General features: G+C 30.6%; 3 protein-coding genes across 3 annotated transcripts; all 3 read left to right on the forward strand.

Annotated features, from left to right (window-relative positions):
- The first annotated feature begins 1,126 nt into the window (after window positions 1–1,126).
- Window positions 1,127–2,035, forward strand: LOC122525821 (prisilkin-39-like). The gene is made up of 3 exons (XM_043648814.1): window positions 1,127–1,161; window positions 1,289–1,424; window positions 1,674–2,035. The coding sequence occupies exons 1-3, from the start codon at window positions 1,150–1,152 to the stop codon at window positions 1,889–1,891; spliced, it is 366 nt and encodes a 121-aa protein (XP_043504749.1). The 5' UTR covers window positions 1,127–1,149; the 3' UTR covers window positions 1,892–2,035.
- Window positions 2,036–2,426: 391 nt separating this feature from the next.
- LOC122525824 (40S ribosomal protein S12, mitochondrial-like) lies at window positions 2,427–7,988 on the forward strand. The gene is made up of 5 exons (XM_043648817.1): window positions 2,427–2,591; window positions 2,919–2,969; window positions 3,070–3,117; window positions 7,494–7,718; window positions 7,825–7,988. Exons 1-5 carry the CDS (start codon window positions 2,528–2,530, stop codon window positions 7,950–7,952), a joined length of 516 nt encoding a protein of 171 aa, XP_043504752.1. The 5' UTR covers window positions 2,427–2,527; the 3' UTR covers window positions 7,953–7,988.
- Window positions 7,989–13,060: 5,072 nt separating this feature from the next.
- Window positions 13,061–14,252, forward strand: LOC122525822 (thyrotroph embryonic factor-like). Its single transcript, XM_043648815.1, has one exon. It carries the CDS (start codon window positions 13,070–13,072, stop codon window positions 14,042–14,044), a length of 975 nt encoding a protein of 324 aa, XP_043504750.1. The 5' UTR covers window positions 13,061–13,069; the 3' UTR covers window positions 14,045–14,252.
- Window positions 14,253–15,305: the final 1,053 nt, after the last annotated feature.

The raw sequence follows: 15,305 nt of genomic DNA on the forward strand, positions 1-15,305 counted from the left end.
GTATATAATGGTGAAAGTTTCCTCTCCTTCTTTACTTGCAGTACGAGAAGGAAGAATGAAATTGGAGATGCGCGGAAAAAAAAGATCCTCCTCCAGGATTTTCTATCGGGATCGAGCGTGAAATTGAGAACGTTTGATCATCGTCTTCATCTTCATCTACTACTTCTTCTTATTTTTTTTTCTTCTCGACTCGGACAGTAAGTCAAAGAAGAAAATCGAGCAACGTGTGACTCTTCCTCCTTTTGTATGACCCAGTTATATGATATAGTATGCTGTAATGATACCTAATGATCCAATTTTCTTTGGAACAGAATCATTATTATGAATTGTGGAAAAGAAAAATTTAGAAAATATTCTTTAAAAGTATGTCAATAAAAGAAGAAAAGGAAAAAAGAATATTCTTTAACCCCTTTGTCGAATGGAACAATAAAAGGGTCGGCCTATTTCCGTCGGGGTACTGTTGTTATATTATTTTAAATCGTTTTAAATAATATAGTGTAAAGTATATTCAATTATTAATTAATTATTATTTTTTATTAGATATTAATTTAACTTTAAAATACATTAATGCTAGAAGTATATCTGAGTTATACATCAAAAAAAGAAAAAAAAGAATCTTTAAATACGTTAACAAAAATTGAAGGATAAAACATAATAATTAGAAGAAAAAAAAAATAGATAAATTTAAGGATACTTGTAATTGAATAACAACTGTAATTATGAGGAATGATTGATCTATCCCGTCTGATCTTTGATCTCTGATCTCTATTCTATCTTTTTTTTTAACCCAATTCTCATAGATTCCGTAAGATCCGAGAACAAATTGTTATAAGGTAAGATATTGCAATAAAGAATTTTCGTGAGGAACGAGGGGGAAAAATTGCTTTAGAAAGGCGTGTGGAGACACGCACCGTATGTAACACCATACCTATTACTACTCTGTCCTCCGTGAACCATTTCCCCTTGTACGCATATACGTATACGCTTGTCAAACCTGCTACCCGTATAGCTACATTTGTTTGTAGATGTGTACACCTCAGTAGAATTCAATCTCGTGGCTAAAGATTCCACCGGTATAAAAGGGGTGTGTCTCGTGGTGACCGAATCAGTTTCATAGCAGCGATCCATCCACTCTAACGCACTATCAACATGAACGCTATAGTGAGTAACAATATTGTATTATTATAACTTTTGATTAATCTTTAATTAATTGTTACGATTAACTGCTATATCGACATGATTATTTAATTTGATTTGATCTTATTTGCCTGTTATTTTCCTTTTATAGTTACTATTTGCCATCCTCTCTCTGGTTTCACCAATTTTTAGCGAGGAACCACTCCAAATTAAAAAACACGAAAAAAGGGGTATCTTCGGTCTCGGATATGGTGGTTATTACGGAGGAGGAATTGGAGGACTCGGAGGTAGACAAACAAAAAATGATTTCACTTAAGTTATTGTACCTTTTTTTCTTTGCCTACCTTAATGAATCCTTAAAAAAAAGTATCACACTTACGTCCGGGGAAAGCAAACATATCCGACAACTTTCTTGACCGGTCATTCGAATCCTGACCTTTTTAGATAGTAAATCGGGAAGGTGTCGATGTCTTTTCCGTAATAAACATTGAACCGGTGTTTCCAAAGATTTGTTTGTATATTTTTGTGTCGTTTAGGATATGGTCATGGTGGATATGTGGGAAACTCAGCGGGTTACTCTTTAGGCCATAATTACGGAGTTGCTCCTGTTGTTTCTCATGGATACAACAGTGCACCGATCCCCTTGTCTCATGGATATAGCGCTCCGACTTATTCCTCATCGTATCTTGACCATTCCGGTATAGCTCTTGGACATGGGTTCGGTGGTCATGGTTTCGGTTACCACGGACTATAAGGAAACTCGGCATTACTGTTTATCAATGTTTCAGCTACGTTGATACGACTTAGGTTTTTAACATCTTTTCTAGACAATAACTTAATCATTGTAGTCATTTTTTGTACCAATTTTTGCATCTCTCTAATAAATGCGTTATTTCTATCGGCCGTCTTATTAATATCTCTTTTATCCTATTTATTATAGAATCCCTAAATGAATTATGTTGTTGTATATATATCTGCAAATAAATATAATATTAGCAATATTTGTTACATTTTTCTTTAACTAATTACGGTACACATGTGGTCACATTTCAATCAATTTCAAATGTGCCCCTGTTGTAGGCAACATTTGTATAAACTTATGATCGTACGAATACGGACGTCATTTCAACTATTCGTTCAAATTATTTAGGTTTAATAACTCTTTCCATTTAATGTGTCGTTTAAAATTGTTAAGTAAAGAGTTGAGAAACAAATTGTTGAAAAAAAATGTGGAAGTAGAAAATGATTTAAAGATAAATGGGATTCCTACCTTATCCAACGGACTGTGATTAGTTGATTGATTGATCGGTAGGCGTCTGCAGGAGCAATTTGTTTGGAATTTTTTGCGAAACGGATAATTGTTTACAAATATTTAGTAATTAAATTGATCATGAACGTTTTGACAAGAACAGTAGTGAATATAGCAAGATCTTTTATAACAAATTACACTCCAGGTATGCTAGTATAACAGTTGTCATTTCTTACTTTACTTTCTAACCTTTAAAGTAAATTTAACCTCTTAGAAAATTCCTATCATTATTTGTCTATAAAAGTATAGAAAATATCATAATAGAATAAATACTGACTTAATTAAAATGTCTATTATATAATTGCATCTATAATGTTAGTATAATAATGTTTAAAATATTTCTCTTGTTGACTAGTTTGTCTAAAAAGATTGATTTCAAAAATAGAAAACAAAATATTACTAATACATTTCTTAATTTATTATTAAAATGATAAATAACTATACCGTTTCTCTCTTATGGTTTATTTTACAGCAAACAAATTCCACGTCATAGGAAATTATGGCCTTAATTATGGTATTCAAGGTAAATTTAAAAATAGCTATGGATTACAGATAAATTAAAAAACATCAATCTATCAATAGGTCTATCTTTAGATAATAATTCGTGTAATTAATTTCAACAGGTAGTTTAGTAGGCAAAATGAGAGAGTCCTTGACTAATACATTTCAAGGTAAGATATTTCATTTTTGTAATAAATATTATATTATAACTATAAAATTCTCTAACACATTCATCAGTAAAACTATCAAATAGTAATGTGTTTCTACTTTTATCAGACCAATTAAAGTAACTGGTTATTAAAAAAACTTTATTTTAATTTCTTTTAGTTTTTATTTAATGACAACTCAGATTAAACAACGTATTGTTCATAAAATATATACGTAATATCATATACTACATTTACATCAAAAAATAAAATAAAAAACGCAATAATATAGATTTCCTTCAAAGCGATTTTAATATTTAAAAAGACTTCAATCACAATCATTTTAATTGGTCTTGATTATAATGTTAAGAAGTTAAAAATAAGAATACTTTCGTGAATTTTTTTTACAATAAAAACAAGTCATGATTCGAATTTTGTTTCATGCTTTATTATTACACTTTTAATTAATATAGAAAACAAATTTACGAAAAATAATCAAATATTTTTGAAAATAAAAATTAGTTACCTTCAATATGACGTCTTTGGAAACTTGCTATGAGTAGCATAAGTTATTTGTCCAGTTTTACAGATATGAAAAAAAAGAAAGTTCGAATGCTTTCTCATTCTTTATGATCGTCGCTACGGTCTTAACTTATGATTGAATAAAAAACATTACGTAAAAAATTGTAAGAATTATTCGCGCTCAAAGTTTAAGTATCGAAACTTGTTCGTCTCATGTTTTTTATTTTCTTTTTCAATTCACCCAACTAACTCTTTTTTTCTTTTTTTTTACACGACCCAGAGCAGAGCGGTCGCCTCCGCGCGAGAAAAAAGAAAGGTCCCGGTTTTTTTCTTTTTGTTTTTTCTTTTCCTAACACGATTTATTACTTCCAACGCAATTTCGAAATCGTTTTCCTCGAATACGGTCGCTTTTTTTAGCATATTTTTTTTTGTCATGTCTTTTTTTAAACATTGTTTACCGAGGAACATATCTACTGAAAAAAAAAAGAAAGAAGAAAGAAAGAGGAAAGAAAGAAGAAAGAAAAAAGAAAAAAAAATATACTCTAAAACTTAAAGGATCGATCGTTTTTTATTTTTATTATTGCAAGAATTTATTGTATCGAATGCGTACAATCGTGGTACAAAAAGATAGTCAAAAAGAAGTCAGAGCTTAGAATTATGAAAGGGTTGCGCCTAAAAACATGTGTCAAAGGAAAAAATAATGTTGACATACTCCCCTGAACAACGATGGATACACTCAGGTAAAAAAAAGAAGCTAACCGTTCTGGATGGATATTTTTTGGTCGAACGATCTCTGAACGAAAATGCACTACTATCGGTCATTATTATTTTATCATGATATATAAAATACATACTCGACATATTTTGAAAAATTATTTTTCCTCGAAAACGAAACTTCGTACGAACAATTTTGTATTAATTTTGTATCATTTCAATTGCGATTTATCGTTAGTTTTACATATATAGAATCATCTCCTGCGCGTTCTCGTTTGTACTATTAATTCCAATAAATTACTATGATTGTGACTGTTTTTAATAATTCTAATATTAATACGTATAATAAATATATAATTTTTATAATTAAATAAATCCATATATACACGAAGTTTTGATAGATCGTTTTTTCGTGGTAAGGATCGTATAAATAAAATAAAAATAAAAGAATAATAGAGATTCGCTATTTACTTTAACCAATAATATTATTTGCACTTATTTTGATAATTTAAATGCAGATAACATTTAACCGATGTATAAATAAAGGTTTTTAAAGTCAAATAAATCTAGATAAAATCTCAATAGTTGATCCATTTTGCGTAAGAATTGTTCTCAAAGATCATCGGGTTGATATACATTTCCTGTGAATATAACAAAACTGGACATATACCTGAAATCGGTCAGCAGTAGTATTCCCATTTCTTATATTCCTCCAACCAGATACATATTTTTTTTTTCCTATTTTTTTTCCTATATTCCCAGTGGAGTAGCCTGAGAAAAAAAAAGAGAGAAAGAGATAAAGAAATAGGTGGTGGTCGACTTAAAGAGAGACTAGTTTTCCCATCGTAGAATGGGACACCGTATTCTTCCGATGAAAACCGTCTAGAGTGCAAAAGAGCACGCAGCTTTTACCTCTTTCATACGAAAGTTCGAGGGATGAAGATCTCGAAATGCAAAAAGGGCACACCGTAAGAAAGGATTTAGAGAGGAGAGGATGGGCTATGGGCAATCGATGGGAATCGAAAAAGGAGAAGGGGAATGAAGTGTTCATTTGCGGTTGACCAGTTGTTAGAGTTCTATAATATCTCATATGTATATATATACGAATAAGAGTAACACCCTCCCTTTTCACATTTTCCTTGACAAAATCTTCACGAATTTCTAAGATATATATATATCTATATGCATTCATTCAATATTCGAATTTTTGTCATCTTCGGCTGCGTTACGAATCGATTAAAACGATTTGCTCGAGCTCCGTTAAATTATGAGTGATATATTAGAAAATAAATGAATTTATTAAAATTATCGTAACAAAGTAAAATCCTTGTTAAATATATTTGACATTTGGGGGAACTTAAAAGTTAAATGATTTTCCAACAAATGATTTGAAAACTATGTCAGGAACAGATCGGAATTTTATAGAAAAGAAAGAATAGATCTTTTCCTTTCTTTCTTTTTCTCTTTCTTCTTTTGTTTTTTTTTTCCCATTTAAAAAAAATGTAACAAAAGGGTTACAGTTTAGAGGAGAAAAAGGTATCGTTATATAAAATTTTCTTCAGGCAAGAGAAAGTTATGGTTAAGGTAGACGTACAAAAGCGTAACAACGTTGAATATTTTCGCCATGTAATCTTACGCATTGATCTTGGAGAAAAAGGAGTTGCCTTCCATGCATAATAGGTTCCTCTTGGTCTCTTGGCTTATTTAAGTCCAAGTTAGGTCGGATTAGTAGTGCCAATCTTTGGACATCTGTCGTATTGACGGATCGGACGACGGTCAGCTACATCCTTAAATGAGCAACAATGGTTAGGTCTAACACAAAAAAAATACAATTGATGATCAAAAATCGATGACAATTCCAAAATTGTCATGTCATTCGGAATATTTTACTTAATCGATCCCTTCCTGTAGAAAAACGAATACAAACCATGTCTGGGGTTGCGTCTTTTGCGTTCTAATATTAAAGAATATTATATTGAATATAGAATGAAAATGTGCCGTATTATACTTTTTTCTTTTTTTATTAAATAAGGAACAAGTCATGTGGAATGTGTGTATATATATATATATGTATCATTCTGAATTACGTCAGGATTGTATTGTAATTAAAAAGAAAAATTATATTAAAAATACGGAATGAAATATTTCATATTACATTATTGTTGTTCATGGTAGAGTCAAAGTTTTCGAGATTACAAAGAATATCGAGATTACAAAGATCGGCTCTCTTTCCTCTTTTCATAGGAAAAAAAGCTAAAGAATGATTGCCGTATTATACTTCTTTTTGTAGGTAAGAAACACCATAATATATATATCATTCTGAATAGCGTCAAGGTTGCGTTAGAATTGCGTCAGGGTTGCGTTGTAACATTAAAGAATAATATCATATTGAATATAGAATGAAAATAATTAAAAAGAAAAATTATATTATATAAATACGAAATGAAAATATTTCATATTATATTATTGTTGTTCATGATAGTGTAAAAGTTTTCGAAATTACGAAAAAGTTACGAGGAAACTTGTTTTTTTTATCGGGGAAAACTAGAACCAACCGATTTCAGGTAAAAAAGCTAAAGAATATTCTTTTCCTTTAACAATCTATTTAACGAGCTTATGTATGCTTGACTAAAAAAGAATCACTTCTGTGGAAACGACGGCTCGCAGATGTCAGACGTTCGTCATTTTTGGTATGTCGATGGTTTTCACTGAAAAACCCTCTTCTTTTAGGTCACAAGATTATTTGCGAATGAGTTTTCGGTTTCGGTCAGCAGTCCCGTTACCGCCCACAGGTCCTCTTTCGTTTTCATTGCTTTTGTTGACAATAGCCCTTCGTGACTATGCCATACAGGTCCTAGAAAATACTCTTTCCTTTCTTTCTTTCTTTTTTTATCTCTTTCTTTCTTTCTTTCTTTCTTATTTTTTTCTTTTAGCCTGACTTAGTTACGTCTATGTCGTTATGGTTTTAAGAAATGGATCTAGAAAAAGGAACAATTCTTAAAAACCCTTAAATCGTTTTAAGTAATAAGATTACAAAATTAGTCTTGAAATATTTCTTAAAGCAGATTGAAACGATCAGTTTGTTCGATTTGTTCGTTTAAGCATTGTCACGATGACATCTCGTTGATTTATTATCGTTGATACATTAATGCAATATTTTTTAGCCTTTGAACAGATTAGATACAGAACTACGTTGATGCAGATGCATAAAAGAGGAGCACCGTATAAGAAAGCAAGAAAATCGAAGAATCCTTTCAATGGACAACCCTTTGCTAAGGGCGTCATTTTAAAGACTGTTGTTAAAAAGCCGAAGAAGCCTAATTCTGCTAATCGCAAATGTGTTATCGTTAAACTATCTACCGGAAAGGAAATGACAGCCTATGTACCTGGTAAAAACAAACAACAATTTAATTTGTATTCTTTATTCAACGCTTTTTTTTTAGCGAGTTTTGAACAAAAAAAAATGTATTCTCTTCTTGATTGTATTGACTTTAGGAATAGGTCACAATTTGCAAGAACACAATATGGTATTGTGTCGGGTTGGAAGATTGCAAGATACGCCTGGTGTTAAAATAAAATGCGTTAGGGGGAAATACGATCTTCCGCATGTTAAAAAAAATTAATGTACATAATGTAAATAATTTAAATAAAATATATATATAAATATATATAAAATTTATATTTCATTTATACATATATATATAAAATTGAAAAAGTGTGTGACGAAAGTAAGGTACAGTTATTTAGCTATTCAATATATCCTAGCAATATAAATGTAGCGTGGTCATGCTTTTGTAAATCTTAGTACGCCTGTAAATTGCGACCCTTTGACACATATTTTGAACACCGTACTTTACACTGCATTTCTATCTAACGGTAAACTGTGGGCGAACCATACGTCCTTTACATACATACATACATACATAAGCACCCACGCACACCTATATATACATACGTAAATCCATCTACAATGCATCCTCACGTCTAGATACCACAATGAGAAAAGGGTTCTGATGCAGCAGCCCTCGTCTTTCGACGTTATTACGGTAGGGTTGCACGCAGTCTTCTTTTACGCATCTGCACTTTCCTCATTCACCCACGCCGGTCACTGCTTGGCTATTGACCATATGACATCCTGACCAACATCAAGATATTTCTGGAAAAACTGGTTCTCAAACTAATCATACGATATCAATTTATTGATAAATACTTAACCAATTATTGATTTTTTTTAATATTAACAAAAAAAATATATATATATATCGCATTTGAGATATAAAATTTTGCGAAATTGAACATTTTTGAAATAATAACAATTATATTATCCTATAAAATGATATTTGACAGAGGGAAGAGGATAAAACAATGGATCGTGAAGAAAAGAAATACAGTAATTCGGAAATGTTGATTAAGATTCCTTTTTCTAGATATTCATTGCCACTGGAAATTGGATTTTCTAGTTTCTATGACAAAGGTTTCTATTGTTCGAGCATGAGAACCCAATGTCATGCACGCCTACAATCGTCTCTTAAGAAGGGATGATGACAATGACACTGACTAAAATCGCCACGAGACCAACACGCGCGCAACGTTGCATTCGTCGACGTCTGCTTCGTTAAATTTTTCGTCATCTCCGATGAAATGTGATTTCATCGTAAAAAATATATTTATAATTCGACGAAGGCAAATAAATCAATCGGTTTATTATTCGGTGCGATACAAAACCACGGTTACTGGGGAATTCTTGAAGTACAATAAAACTGTGGGGAGTTTCGAACTTTGAAGTTTGGAAATCCTTGAGGAAAAAAACCTTATGTTGAACGGTCATTTCGAACAATAAATCAGTAGCAATCATTAATCACTTTCACAACTCACGAATGACGTCGTCAAAGTTGAAAAGAAACAATAAGATTGCAATAATTAATTAAATATAATGAATACTTTACTATATCATATCTGATCTGTTTCGTCGTTCCTTATACCGTTTTTCGTTCTCTGTTTAAATAGTAGAAAAATATCGAGAAAGGTGAAATTCAAAACTTTCTTCAATCTTTTTCCAAATGCTTTTTCGTTGGGGTTGTTGTGTCAACTCTTTACCGTAAGGCTTAGTAACGGGACACCGCGAGATTTGCTCTCGAAAGTTTTTGTCATCGGTAACCCATGATTTCGAGAGGAGAGATCTTTGTGGTCTTTCTCATGGATTTTGGATCCATCTTTTGCGATCGCAGATGACCCATTGCCATATATTTTATATATATTTCGTAGATATATAAGATGTAGATGATATATATATATATATACATATATATGTATATGTATAGAAATACTATGCACATACACAAAGAAAAGAGATATTTTCTGAAACGAAGGAAATACATTTTCTGAGAAGAATCATATATTTATGAAAAAGGCGTGTCGTATAGCAACGCCCTAAATAGAAAAAATGGAAACGTTACCACCGGAAGTATGCAAATCTTAAAAAGTATACGTGTATACTGTTGACAAAACTTCATCGGTGGTCCGTAAAAGAAGATAAATCGCTTAATAATTACCTAAATATCCTATCTAGTTCTCTTTTTCCTACTACTCAATGTGTTCTCGATTGTGTTATTCGAGTTTTCTTTTTACTTTTACTTTTCTTTTCTTTTCTTTTTCTATTTTCTTCCGTCGGATAGATCTTTGCGTTAAAATCAGAAGGCAACGATGAGAAATATTTTATATTTCTATATTTTTGTTTAAACATACGACGTATGTATATATATATATATATATAATATAATTATTATATTTAATATTTATTGATAATTTTTAAAAAATTACAATTAATATATTTTTAACATATATATATATATATATATATATATATACATTTCAGTTTATTTCAAATTTTTTCTTATTATACGTTGTTTAGTTTTACATTTTTATTTATTATAGATATAAAGTTATCAATCTAAATATATTTATAAAGGATTATCTATTGAGTAACATACTGTAATCCCTTAAAAATTTTCTCTTACGATAATATGATAGTTCAAATTATAATAAAATACGTGACTCATTATTACTCAACAAACAAACAAACTCATAAGTTTGATGTATCTGTCTAATGCACTATTCGTCATAGTCTCAAAACATTCGAAATGTATAATTAATCTATTCTCACGTAACATATAAGAAAATTCCACAAAAACGAAAAAAAAATGCTTATATAAAGGTACTATTAACGAAAGATATGGATATAGGTAATTTAAAATTATTCTATAATAATAAAATCATTAGGTAATCGAAGCCTTAATTGCCAACATCATTAAATTACAATATCTGTTATCTCGGAAAATGAGGTAACATGCGGCACAACAAATATTAGATGAAATAAAGAACAGTAATTAACTTTAGAAAATAAGAGATTAGAAATTCACGTAGAACATTTTTCCTCGAATATATGTGAATCAAAGATGTTGGTCTTTTTTTCCTTACTCTACGTAAAAGTAAATAGGCAGATGCAAAATAAAATCTTAGTATTCATCCGTATCGAAAGGAGGAAGATCACGGGAAAATCGGAAAATAACGGGTTACTTTTGCCATTCAAGTGTAACCTCGAGTATGTGAGAAAGAGAAAGATAAAAAAAAAAAAGAAAGAAGACGAAGAAAAAGAAATCTGAATAGATGCAAGGAATAAATGGGTAAGGGAGGGGAATTTTTTCTGACGTTTTCTATTTTCTACAAGAGACGAATAAATTTGGCGTGATCTTGGAAGAAAAAAGGACATCTTCTCTGTCAGCGATCGTCCTTGAATAAGATAACTGTACAAGAAAATGAAAGAGTTGTGAGCAAAAGAAAGAACAGGGGCACATATAATATAAAAGCAAAAGCAAAAGGGAAATATTATTTTATCCTTAGATCGAACAATTGATTTTCAAGGTATTTCAACTATTCATCAATAACAAGCTGACCTCTTTTCCCCATTGTCGTTTCGTTTAATTAATGAATATTTTATGCAAATTATTTGAATTGTTAGAAAATTTCTTTAGAAACTGGGATACCTTCGTTCATTAATCCTATAATGCGGCAAGAAAACTAGGTATTTTCGGATAGATCTAAGAAACGAAATAGAGAAAAGGGTATTGACTTCAAAGGGTTGTTAATAGAAAGTTCTAAGGTACGATTTCTAAATGACTCTTTGATATAGAATATTTAGAACGCCTTAATTTTTCTATGAAAATCTTATATCTGTTTGCCAGTTTCAAACACAACGTCCATTCTTTAAATGTATTCTTCACCCCTTTGAAATTTTACTTAAGAAAATTCCGTAACAATAAGGATACCAGTGATCTATTGTTAACACAATCGAGGGATGGCGCGATTAAATCATTTTCGAACAATATATTATTCATCAAAGTTAAAGTTGTGCTACTTTCTCTGCTACTATTATTTTTATTCGTTTTCTTACAAATATTCTTAACTTTTGGAAATAGTTAATTTAAACAATTTATATATGCAAATATAACGTATACGCGCGCGCGTTTACTCCTAGCTGTACGCACAATTCTTTTCATTATCGCGTTTCAATATATCGTCATTTCGTTCAAAATATTTTTACAAAAGTCTTAATTTTTAAATAAATAAAACAGAATAAATATATTATGTATGTTACAATTAGTTATTGCTCCTAGAAATAGCAATAAAAAAGTTATTATAACAGGACGAAGTCCTAATAAAAAGAAGAAGAAGAAGACAATTATTATTATTATGTTACCAACTTATTTCACGTGCATGTAATAAATACAATAATAATTTTTTTTTTTCTATATTAATATTAATTTTATTTTAATTTTATATTTTACATTTGGTACTGTGTGTGTGTGTGTGTGTGTAACTGTTAACGTTTATATAATCAATCTATATTTATAAATATTACCGATAAATATGAGAAAAAATCTTATTAACACGTGAAATATAAATAAATAATTTGTGTTGTAAATAATAAATGCTTTGTTTGTAAATAAATGAACTCTTTGAAAGTATCCTTCCACTTCTTCTGGGACTAACATCCCCACCATCGTCTTTTAAGAAGCTCTCCTACCCCTACACGAATAAGGGTTGGCAGGTATAAAAGAACTGAACATCTAAGCTTTAAACATTTCTGGTCAGTCTTCGGTAGTAGCCACCGGACATCCCGAAATTTTTCAAGCTAATCTCAAGTTATTTTATACGGCGTTTGTGTGACTAACATCAGTTTCGAAAGTATCGCTCAACATTGTGTCATACAGAGATAGTGGTGGTGATTATAGTGCAAGATTGGATTAATTATTTGTTTAAGAAATAATTTATTTCTTATACGTATACGTTTAAAATATAAATGATCACCAAGTTGTTACTTGTTGGTTGATACTCGACAAAAACTGAACAAGTCCCGAGAAGAAAAAAAAGAAATATTTTTATTTCTAACATTCTAATTACGTATTCGTGCGATTAGAATTTTATTGGATATAGACTTATTATATATTTACAAGGTTCACCTTCGATGTAATCTTAAATAACATATTTTACATATGTTATAACAGATTACGTTCTATTTCATAATACGCGAGTTTTGTATAAATTGGAGAAAATTATATTTTCTTTTTCGGTAAAAGGAAAAAGTGAAAAAGAAAGAAATCGTCAAGAGATGGATGCCGATATGACAGCTAGGATGTATAAAAAGCAACTACAACATCTACGAAATTATCAAGTTCCTTTGATGACAACTGCAAACCCTTTATCGACTGAAGAATTAATGGAACAACCAACTGACTTATCTAATTCGTCTAATCAAGATACTTCAGAGGACACAACTTCGGAACATTCGATATTAGATTTGTCATGCAAGAAAACATTTGTTTCACCTACGTCCAATAAAAGTAATGATCCTTACGCGATTCAAAGGATCCAGGAGGATTTACCCAGGGAACGAAAGGAAAATGTTAAATCTCGTAAAAGAAAAATTAATAATAGTCCTTTTGAAGGGCAATATAATGTGGCCACTCCACCGTCGGAATCCCAGTCGCCTAATACAAACGAATATGAAGAAAAATCTCTGAACGTTTTTCCGATGAACAATAATAACATCGAAAAATTACCAACTCATATGCCATTTAACGTCCCGATTCCGATTCCGATAATATCAGGTATATTACCTACTTTGCTCACGTCAAATTCATTGGAAAAAGATATAGAAAAAGTGATTAACACGAACATTCAATTGCCCACCATACCAACAGCAACAGTGGCACCAACTAATTTATATCCTGTCGAAAGTCCGAAGAAAATGCCTAGACCGTTTAAGGCTTATCCTATAAATATTACGACTAATCAACCGAATTTGATTTATGCATCAAATAATGATGAAGGGTATCAAGAATTTCGAGAACGGATGCTCATGAGCGTTAGACGTCAAAACGAATCGTCTAATCCTAAAATGCGAAGAACCAACAAAACTTCATCTCCGGCAGTGCCGACCAGTACCGTAGATGAAAAGGATGCTACCTATTGGGAAAGGAGGAAAAAGAATAATGAAGCTGCTAAACGATCGAGAGATGCTAGAAGAGCGAAAGAAGATGAAATTGCAATAAGAGCTGCATATCTTGAACAAGAAAATATGAAGCTCAGATATGATTTGGCAACGGTCAGAAATGAAGTCGATAAACTGAAACGTATGTTATACTCGCCGACTTAGATGTTTCAAATTTTCATTTGTGAACAAATTGAATATTTACGTAATGTTATTCCTCCGTTTAATGGAATAATCATTTTATACAGTAGTTTAATCAGAAGAATATCTTCAGGAAGATTGGGAACATCAATCTATCCCCATTTTTGACTTTTTCTAATTTTAAATCCAGAAAGTTAAATCATTTTATAATATTGCTAAATTTTATTTTCATATTTATGATGAACAGATTTATATATTTATACACCGATAATTGTGATTAAGATAAAATATTGAAAAAAGAAAAAAAAAGAAAAAACGGATTAATTTTATTTATATTATATAATTTATGTTATATGAAAATGATTTAACTTCTGGTATAAGATAGATTATAAAATTTTGTTGACGTTATTCACTAAGATAATTATTGCCACATTAAACGTCGACGTCAATACGTTATACTATCCTATTTTTATACAGATTATTTTTTGATATTATTAGTCGAATGAATAAATTGGATGCTTGCAATCAGCAATTAAAATATATGTAATATGAAGTTATATCGAGCGAGAATGGGACACAGTGGCCGATCGTCCCAACCAATTAAAAGTGCATTCCTTCCACGAGGTTTCTTTTCGTAAGGGGTGACTCAAGATTTATCTACTTTTTTTCTTCGTACTTTTTACTCTTATTTAATCGCAGGTAAAAATCATTTGTTCAAACATTCGCGAAAAGAAAATAACAATAATTTGAATTTTTCGTGTACATTATTTAAATACAAATTCATCATGACGAATAATAATGAAATAGTACTTGTGGTCGTGAGCGTAAAACGAATAAATAACAGCGTTGAATTTTGACGCATTCACGAATAAGAATTGTCAACAAAATTTAACTCTGTTGCCACAAATACTTTTTGTACACGCAAAAATTTGAACTATTTTGTATCGCGTAAGCATAGACCATCGAAATGAATAATTTCACCTATAATTAAAAAGAGGAAAGTATTATCAACGTGTATCAAGCTCATAGAAGTCAGAGGATAAATGTCAAGTTACCCCTTATAAAGTGCCCACAATCGTATAACGTGCTAATAATTATGACAATAATCTAAATCTATAAAAAAAAAATAATCGTTTCTATTTTTTTTACTTAGTTTACTATCATAATTATTAACTAATATGCATGTGATATATAGGCAAGCTATTATTTAACAAGTAAATGCGGCACCAAAGTTAAGAAACAGAAAACGGATCATAACTGGTAAATGTTTCAAACTTTGTATTGT

This window comes from Polistes fuscatus, unplaced genomic scaffold (assembly GCF_010416935.1).
Source record: "Polistes fuscatus isolate 324 unplaced genomic scaffold, CU_Pfus_HIC Scaffold9, whole genome shotgun sequence".
Taxonomy (NCBI): domain Eukaryota; kingdom Metazoa; phylum Arthropoda; class Insecta; order Hymenoptera; family Vespidae; genus Polistes; species Polistes fuscatus.